At 34.8% G+C, this 10473-nt stretch overlaps 1 protein-coding gene across 1 annotated transcript; it reads left to right on the plus strand.

Moving 5' to 3' along the window:
- The first annotated feature begins 8609 nt into the window (after nt 1-8609).
- Nucleotides 8610-9197, plus strand: LOC132171865 (cysteine proteinase inhibitor 1). Its single transcript, XM_059583277.1, has one exon. It carries the CDS (start codon nt 8648-8650, stop codon nt 9020-9022), a length of 375 nt encoding a protein of 124 aa, XP_059439260.1. The 5' UTR covers nt 8610-8647; the 3' UTR covers nt 9023-9197.
- Nucleotides 9198-10473: the final 1276 nt, after the last annotated feature.

Consider the following 10473-nt stretch of genomic DNA (forward strand, 5'->3'; position numbering starts at 1 on the left):
TTAATTTTTTTTTAAAAAAAAAAAATAGTTCTTCAATAATTTTTAAAGAAAAATGCTAAAATGCAATAATTTTCACCATAAAAAGCTAATGTGACAGATACTCTTAGTAATTTATTATTAAAATTGTGGCCGGCCACCCCTTGCAGTTTTTGTGTTTTTTTTTCTTAGTTTTTTATTGTTTTAATTTTGATTTAAAAATAAAAGAAAATTTTAATAATAAATTATTAAGAGTACCTGCCACATCAGCTTTTTATGGTGAAAATGTGGAAAAATTATTGCACTCTAACATTTCCCATTTTTAAAAACTAATTTTTAAAAGAAAATTTTGAAATGTGTGACTTGTACAAAACACGTCAGATGGATGGACGATGGAAGTTCTCAACCCAACTTCATATGCTCCACACAGCACTACAGCAGTGCAGCAACCTCCACATCGTAAATGGTACACCGAAATCCAAGTGAACCAAATCCACCAAGCGGGACCCACTCTCCAATCACAGACCAACACATCACATCATCAGGTGGATGGACGATGGAAGTTCTCAACCCAACTTCACACTGCACACAGCAGTACAGCACCCTCCACATCGTAAAATGGAACACCGAAATCCAACTACAAGCCACAAGAAGTCCCTCTCCGAGGCCAAATCTCATCCGCAAAATGCAAGTTTTTTCCATATGCAGCCGTTGCCCGTTATCCACGTCCCACGACCCCTATATAACCGAGCCCCCACCAACCATTCTCTCTTAAGCTTCAAGACCAAAACCCGGTGGCGGAGCCAGCTACTCTATAATGGGGGTGTCGGGGGTGTCGTTAAAATTTTTTTTTGCATCTTAAAACTTTTTTTCACCTTAAAAATTTAGTAATTCACACGATATATGCATCATAAAAAATATCTATAAAAGTTCATACATATGTGTTGAAATTGATATATTAGAATGTAACATGTCGACACTATATCAAAAAGATAGAAATACAAAAAAAAAAAAAAAAAAGTATCTAGAACTGCACTTTACAGTCTCTGACCATAATCACTCCAAGAAAAATAAAAGAAATTTGACCAACTACACATCATTGAGATATTACATCAAACATGTGATGTGTTAAGTTTGAGAGTGCCGTGGGTTTAATAAAAAATAATTTTTTTTTTTTTTTTTTTTTTTTAAAATCCACGGCACCCCCAAGGTACTATGAAGTTCGTGGGCGTGGTCATTGGCAAGACCCAGGTCATCGACGGGGCGAACTACCGGCTCGACTTGGAGGCCAAGGACGGGTCTGTCACGTCCTAGACCAAGAACTACTACGAGGCTGTTGTGTTGGAGAAGGCATGGGAGGAGTTCAGGAACCTCACCTCGTTTAAGCAGCTACTGACCACTCACAACCGGCCATAAGGTTACTTCGGGAATATTGAGCCTTCTCTCGTTTCTTCCCGTTTAACCTTCAGTTTGAGAGCGTTATGCTTTGTAGTGGGTGATTGTGTACGTGTGTTGCATGTAATAATGCTCTCCCTCTTGGCTGAGGGTGAGGCATGCAGCCTCTTGTCGTTATACTCTATCCTTGTGGTTTATCAATAAATTCAAGGAAAAAATAAATAAACATATCACCATAAACTTTAAACAAATTATTCCTTGCATATTACATTTATGATAAATTAAATCCTTTGTTAAAATTTTCCGTTAAATCTAACCAATATTTTGTAAATTATACATTCATCATAACTTTCGTCCCAATAGATAATATGTAAACAATATATATTACACACAAAAAAATTAAAAAAAAAATAAAAATTAATGTAGTAACAATATATGTCCCATTATAGTTGGATCAATATTGTATCAATTTGTTTTTCTGGTTAACCATTTTCAATAAGTTGTATCAATTTGGATTTTGGAACTTTGTGTTTGTTTAATTTTTAGTTGTTTTTATATATTTCTATATTATTTTTGACATTCTTGTTTTTTAAAATGAATCTCCAAACCTTATCAAACAGAATATATATATAGTTAGCTGATTTGGTGTTATTGTCAATAAAATAAATTATTCAGAAAAAACAACAAATTATTCCCATGCAATTTTCTTGAAGGTACGTTGTTTCATTTAAAATGGACGCCTAATTAAATTAAATTGTGTTAGCAACAAAAAAATTTTAAAAAAAAATGGGGGAAATTTCACTTAAAACTCATGAACTAGTACCACGTATTTTGAGAAGATTCTCTTAATTCAAAAAACTATTAATTTTACTCCTTGAACTTTTAATTTGATGTAATGTACTTTCCTTTCGTCAAATTTTAAACGTTCAAAGTGACCAAAATGAGCTTTATACCCCTGATTCACATTAAAAAAAAAAAAAACCTCCCAAACTACCAATCATTTACGATTTAGCATCTCAATGTTCAAAATGTAATAAAGTAACCTTCAAAACTACTAATCAGTTGTAATTTGGCCACTTCATTAGTCATTACTATCAAATAGGATAGAAAATTCAATACGACATCATTTTAGCAAAGTTAAGTTACTAAAATGCCATTTTGGAAAAAAAAAATCAATTTAAAAAAACTCCCAAAATAACGTCGTTTGGCAAACCCTAAAAAAAAAATAATAATAATTTAATTAAAATTAATTAATTAAAAAAAGGGGCTGTGGGGTAGCGAGTGAGCCACCCCCAGGCCATGGGATCCATCCTTGATGATCTTTGAGGTCGCACACAACCTTCAGGGACATCATTGGCATTTGATGCATCCTTTCGTGGGGGTGCCGTCACTCGTAAAGTTGGTAATGCACTTGACCATAAAGGAAGCAAAGCTCTTAAAAACTTGTGTCGAAATGGACCGACATATGAGAAACCCACAGGAAGATGACGAAGTCTGTTCAGTCCTAGAGTTGGATGGCTTTGTTTGCCATATTTTCTGTGAACAAATGTCTTGATGAAGAAAAAAACAACTTGAATTCAATTTTGGAAAGCTATCTACTTACCCGCCCCTTTTAGCATACTTATTACGATTCCCATCTTCATCATCTGCATAATATGAAATTTCAGAGTTTTGCCGTTCAACTTGAAAGACACACTTTCAGGTTGGAGCACCAGGGACAAAAATACGGCCATTGAAGGAGAATATAGAGGACCACAGAGAGAGATCGATGAGCCACCCCCAGGCCTATGGCAGCCACCCCCACCCCTTCTAAATTTTTCTTAAAATTGATTTTTTATTTTTTTTAGTGTTTACCAAACACGTCGTTTTGAGGGGTATTTTTTTAATTGATTTTTTTTTTTTTCAAAATGGCATTTTAGTAACTTAACATTTTCTTTCAAAAAAAAAAAAAAAAAAAAGTAACTTAACCTTTTCAAAAGGACGTCATATTGCATTTTCTATCCAATTTAACGGTTACACTATTTTATTACATTTTGAACATTGTGGGGCTAAATCGTAAATGATTGGTAGTTAATTTGGAGGGCCTTTTTATATTTTTTGTAACGCCCCAAGTTCTAGAGATAGAGTGATTGGGAGCAATTGTAACATATTCTTATTAAAACAAAATAAAAATAATTATCCTAATATAAGATCACCACAGAGACATAACGTCGCCAGAGTACTATAATCTCTCATTATAAAATCACAAACACATAATGTGCTAGTATTCAATAATCTCATAAGCAATAAAGTTACACCGTCTATGCTTATCCAAAACTGTCTAGTCTATAGAATGGAGTCCCAAGCACTTCTATTGCTACTGCTCCTACTAGTTCATAAAGCAGCGATAGGATCTTTAACAACTAAGAGGCCCACCGGTACCCATGTCCTCAGTATTACGATATATAAAGCAATCTGAAAAAGATGTATAGGGAGAAGGGATGAGTTCGACAACTTAGTAAGTAGTCACAACACCAAGGTGCTATAAAACATGCTATGCAGATTTCTATGTCAAAATCTTTGTTATGCACAATAACAATTTATGCAGAATAACATAATTAACAAAATAAGCATGATAGTTGCAAAATGAGTAAGCACTTCTTTTTACTTTCATTTCAAAAGAATTGTTTTACCCTTTGACGCGACACCACAAATTTACCGTAAGCAGTGCATGTTGGCTTGTCCTGAAGGACCTATATACTCATCTTGTCGTCATAGGGGAGAGCTACCAGGTTGGGAACTTCCCTAGGTGAAGGTCAACTACCTGGTAGCACACACCTTCTAGTAACCGTCCTTTGGTGTGCTTGCCATGCTACCCTATGCGGTACCGATCGTCACTATAATCGTATCTCGGATTAAATATTTATAACCATGAATGCACATATAATATTTCATATGATTTGTAAAATCATTTGTAACTATATGCTATGCCATAAACTTTAAGAGCTATTTTCATTCATAATTGCAGTTATGCATAAATCATGAAGTAGGGTAACTGTAACACGTAAAATTCTTAAACAATGGCATATGATTGAATAAAACTTGGCATTAAAATATGAAAAGAAGTGCAATTAAAAATCATGTAAGTAAATTCTTTATAAAATCCCCAACATTTTTCCAAAGATTTATAATAAAATTTGTTGGGGTTTTTGGTGTTGTGTCCCTTACCTGGCATTGCATATATGCTCTTATTTTGAACCCGCATCCAACTCACAATTCCTACAACGGAGATAAAAAGTACTTTAGTCATCAATTCGTTTTCAAGTCTCAATCATGTATCACTTTAGTTGATAAGGATCTTAACTCTAATCTTTATCCTACCATCATCTATCCTTAGCCAAAAACATTATAGTAACATCAACCCTACCAAGCTTGATTTATATGCCTCACATAGAATTCTAGGAATCAACTCCACTAAGGTCTTAATTTAATCAATTGCTTTATACTAAAACACAATGGTTATAATATTCTTATTACTATAGAATCATCAAGAAGTTTATCTAGACATACTATTATTCTCCTCCTAAGCCATTTAATTTAGCAACTTACTCCTAATATCAAAAGCTTAGAAACATTTACAACAATCACTCTAATTATCACAAGACGTATTAGTATCTAAAACCAATAAGCATCAACTTCTATGGATCCCATAATAATTTATGATCAATATTTAACACTCTAAATATAATTAACTTCTCCAAATAGCAATTCAAGTGTTTATACACTAAAAGCCACAATTTAATTCCAACTACAAAATTAGAGTTTAGCTTCATACTAAAAATACCATAAAAGATATGAAAATATTACCTTGGAGAGTTCTCATTTATTTATTTATTTTTTTCTTCATCCCCCTTTTTCTTTCTCTTTTTTCTTTTCTTTCTCTCTTTTCTTTCTTTTGTTCTCTTTTCCCTTCTCTCCTTCTTTTCTCCTCTCTTTCCTTTCTTTTCTTCCTCTTTCTTTCTTCTCTTCTTCCAGTTCTCTCCCTCATCTCACGCTCACTTGAGCTGTGAGTAAATGGGGGGAAAATTGCTCCCCTTTATAAGATGTAAAAGCTGGTCATCCCACATGCACTCTACCCACCTGCTGTCAAGTAAGCTTTGACACCTTAGCTGCCCAGGTGTTCAATGAGAAGACAATGGAAGCATGCTGGGTAACACGTGTACCTCAAATGATCGTCATTGCTAAAAGTACCCGTTATCGGCGTCCCACGACCCCCTTTATATAAAACCAAGCACCCGCCAACCTTCCATCCTCTCAGGTACAGTTTGATCATATACATTTACCCATAACAGAAAAACCAGTACCGGTTACAATGAAATCCCAGTGCTTCTACGTCTACCTTCATATTCTTCTTCTCGTCCTTCCTATGTTGGCAGCGGCGCACGATGCCGCGTGGACGCCGATTCCGAACGTGAACGACTGGGTAATTCAAAACTACGGGTGGACAGCGGTAACAGATTACAATGAGTCATCTAAGAAGGACCTTTGGTTCGAGGGGGTGATTAGTGGCTGCCAAATTGAAGTCTATCCCAGGACGACGAACTTCCGGCTCACCCTGACGGTGCAGGACGGGGGCGTGACCAACACCTACGTGGCTATAATACAGAATGCTTCGGGGATATTGAGGCTTCTCTCGTTTAGTCTCGCTTGACTTTCGGTTCAAGAGCGTTATGCTTTGTAGTGGGTGATCATTGTGTGTGTTGCATGTAATAATACTCTCCCTCTTTGTAGGGGTTTATGTTTAGGGTGCGGCCTCCATGCCTGAGGTAGCCACTTGTCTTTATACTCTATCCTTGTGGTTTATGATCAATTAATAAATTTAAGGAATACATAAATAAACACATCACCCAAAACTTTAATTTAATTAGATGTTAATTGATCAATGTGAAGTGTGGTTGTACCTATACCAGATTGTATGAAGACAATATAACTTCTAGTATAGGTAACCGGTCAAGAGACACAACTCTTGGTGAAGAGTTGAGTTGAGACTCTATAGTCATATAGTTTCAGGAAAACACAAATACTATTCTTACTATCTATATTTTATGTACGCAAGATTGTGTGTTCTTAAGGTCTTTTGTTCTTCACAAGATTTCCACACTAATGGGAGAAATCTTTCCGAAAATTAATTATACAAATTCCAACAGTACTATATATGATTAGTGGCTTTATTTTCAGTTAGCTAGTCTCAATTTGGTTTTTTGAATTTTTTGTTTTGTTTAATTTTTAGTTGTTTTTATATTCTTTTTTTTTAAAAAAAAATGAATCTCCAGACCTTATCAAACAGAATAGTGAGCTAATTTGGTGTTATTGTGCTTTGGCCACAGTTAATCTGATCGTGTGGTTGATAGAAATACCTCAACTGCTATGACAGGAAGAGGGAAAAAGAGCTAGCTAGCTGAAATCTTTATAATAAAATTTGCACCTCAGGTATGTTTGGACGTGCGTTTGAGAAGTTTAAAAGTGTTTTAATATTAAAAAAGTTCGTATTCAAAAAGTACTTGTTTGGTATAAAAAAAAAATTAAAAAATGTTTTTAAATGTCCAAAAAATTCAAAAATTGCTAAAATGCACTTTTAGTAAAAGTTTAAAAATAAAAATTTTACTAAAATATGTTATTTTTACTTAAAAACTATATTTCTCAAACATGTTATTAGCGTCTGTCTGGCTTGGTATTTTGCCGGTCAAAAGTGTAATTTTATTTAAAATTAAAAAAATATATCATTTTAAAATGTATTTTATAAAAAAATTATTATTCAAATGAAATTGTATGTTTTGAAATCCAAACTAACCATTTAGTTTGTTATCATTTCGCAATCGAACTGACTCGTGATCATACCGATACCGCTTTGGCAATCTTGGAAGGGCCACGGCCTCACGGGCTCCATGGTTGGCTTACCTGATTTTTTCGTTTTTGCCTTTTAGTCCTTTTTTTTTTTGGTCTCAGATTGCCTTTTATTCTATTTATTGCACAATAAGTAAGGCATTTTTTTTTCGAAAATAAAAAATAAAAGTATTTACTAATTCAACTCCTCTTATTATTGTTAAGCATGAATCCACACCATTTTTTTTTTTTTTTCTCTAATGTAACTCACCCTAAGCCATCTAACAAAATTTTAAGAAAAACGGTTTTTTGTTTATGAAAACTATTTTTGAGAACAAAAACAATTTTTTTTTTTTTTTGGCTAAAAAAACGTTTGACAAACTATAAAATTATTTAATATTATATATAAGTAAATAACAATAAGCACAATATTTCTCTCGATTTAGAAAAAAAACAAAGAAGACTAAATGAAAATACTTAAAACTGTTTTAAAAGACATGTATAAATTATATTTAAATTTCGTGTAGTTCAATCGGCTGGGATCACGCCTAATGAAACAGATGTTACTAGTTCGAAGTCTTCTCCTCCTTTTATGCAGACATGTAAAAAAAAAAAAAAAATTATATTTAAATTTTGAGTCGTGATACACAGCACACGGCGTGCTGCACACGCCTGTGCAAAAATTTTATTTATTTTTAATTATAAAAAAAAAAAAAAAATGTACACCGTGTACTCTTTTACTTCACCCCTAAATTTTAGTTTTTTGGTATTTTTATTTTCACTTGTTTTTGTTTTTAAAATAGTTTGTCAAACGCACATTAACAGTACAAAAAACGCGCTTTACTGTTTTAGAAACAAAAAACTATTTTCAAAACTGTTATCAAACAGGACCGGGAGATTGCTTAGATAGGCTATAGCACACTGAACATAGCACACAGCACCCTGCACACCGTAACGGTACACCGAAATCCAACTGAACCAAATCCATCAAGCGGGACCCACTCTCCAATCACAGCCGCGTACAAAACAGACCAACACATCACATCATCACGTGGATGGACGACGGAAGTTCGCAACCCAACTTCCCCGACCTCCAATCTCCCTTATTTCTAGCTGCCACGTGTATACTGGTATCCATCTTTGTTAAAGTCTGACGGCTGTAAATCCACCAAGACCCACATCCCAACACATACACATTTTCTTCCACGTAACGTATGTCGGTTCCGGGCCCACTGTAATTTCCTGAAACTCCAAGGCCAAATCTCATCCGCAAAAATGCAACTTTTTTCCATAAGCAGCCGTTGCCCGTTATCCACGTCCCACGACCCCTATATAAACGGTCTCCCACCAACCATTCTTTCTCACGCTCACGCTTCGTTACCAAAATCCATCAGAGAAGAAGCCAACGGTTACAATGAAAGCCCAAGCCCTGTGCTTTTACCTTTTCACCCTTCTCGTCCTTCCCCTGTTGGCCTCCGCCGTCGGCGGCCGAGGTGCTCTCGTTGGCGGGTGGCAGCCGATAAAGAACGTCAACGACCCGCACGTGAAAGAGATCGGTGAGTTCGCTGTGGCAGAGTACAACAAGTCGTCCAAGGCCGCCCTGAAGTTCGTGGGCGTGGTCAAGGGCGAGACCCAGGTCGTCGCCGGAACGAACTACCGGCTCGACTTGGAGGCCAAGGACGGGTCCGTGACCAAGCACTACGAGGCTGTTGTGTGGGAGAAGCCATGGGAGAATTTCAGGAACCTCACCTCGTTTAAGCAGATTAAGGACACTCACACCCGGCCCTAAGGTTATTTTGGTTAGCCGGAATATAAATTTGGATGAAGATTAGCTGCATCCGTAGATGTTTTGGAGTGGGTGATTTTGTGTGTTTCCTGTATTAATGTTAACGCCGGTATGTGTTTGTTTACTGGATTTGGAGAATTAATTAATTAATTAAGTTTAAGAAGTTATCAAAGGTTTTTATTAATTGTCAGATTTGTATGGTAATTTGATTTCTATTTTCTCGACTTTTGCTTGCTATATATATATAATATCGTGGATAAGAAATTAAAAGCGTAAATGTATAATTAGCAACCCACCGGCAGGGACGACCCTACCCCGGCGGAGTGGTTGCCAACAGTTTCTAAAAACCCAGTAAATGTTTTTATAAACATGAAAATCACAATAATGATTATAATTTTTTTGATGGATATATAAGATTGTGTTCAAACCACTGAGTTTGTGCTAAAAAACTGTCAAAATGGACAACTCCAGTTGCACCACAAACATCCGTTTCAAATGGAACTTTTTTAAAAAGACAATCTTTTTGGCAGAATGATCGATCTGGTCGGAATTTTTAACAGTTTTTAGTGTTTGAATTGCTAACATGATCGATCATGTGATATAGTTTATAAAGTTTACCCGTACGTCCAAATAGGTGAATTGACAGACAAAACTTACTCTAAATTTGTTCCAAGATATGCATTTTAGAACCTGAAATCAAAATAAATTTCAGTGATAGAGAAGGTCCTCATTTGGTGTTTAATTTTGTAACATTTAGTTTTATTGTTCCACGCTAATGTATCATCTTTCTTATTGGAGTACATAAAAAATTTATTTTGTGTCAAGACCTTAATAGTAAACGGCAGGCCATTTGGATAAGATGCCTAAGATTTTATCGTGTACTAAAATACGAGTAATGTTATAAGTCTTCATATAGTCCTCTTAGAGTCATCCCAAATGTGATATGACTTTTAAAATCACCTTAGAGTTTAAGATATGATTTATTGACTTTTGATCTATTGCTGATTTTAAAAGTTACATCACATTTGATATGACTCTAAAAAGACTTATAGTATTATTCTTAAAATACTCTTTGGTCACCAGTGTTTCAAGGAGGAGAATTTTGTAGAATCTCATAAATTGTTTTATTTTGTATCAATACATTCACCTATCCATTTTTTCTTCTTTGAAATGGCAAAATTTAAGGCAAAATCTGAGTGAAATCCTCTCTTTATGGCTTGTTTCCTGCATTGATGACTAATTTATCCATCAATCATTGTCTTAAAATTTTCTTATCTTATCATAGATTTCAAGATATTATGTGAAATTAAAAGAACGAGTAATGCTATAAGTCTTTCTAGAGTCTTCCTACAGTCATCCCAAATATGATGTGACTTTTAAAATCACCGTTGAATTTGAGATGTGATTTATTGACTTTTTATCTATTAGTGATTTTAAAAGCCACATCACATTTA

This window comes from Corylus avellana, chromosome ca2 (assembly GCF_901000735.1).
Source record: "Corylus avellana chromosome ca2, CavTom2PMs-1.0".
NCBI lineage: Eukaryota > Viridiplantae > Streptophyta > Magnoliopsida > Fagales > Betulaceae > Corylus > Corylus avellana.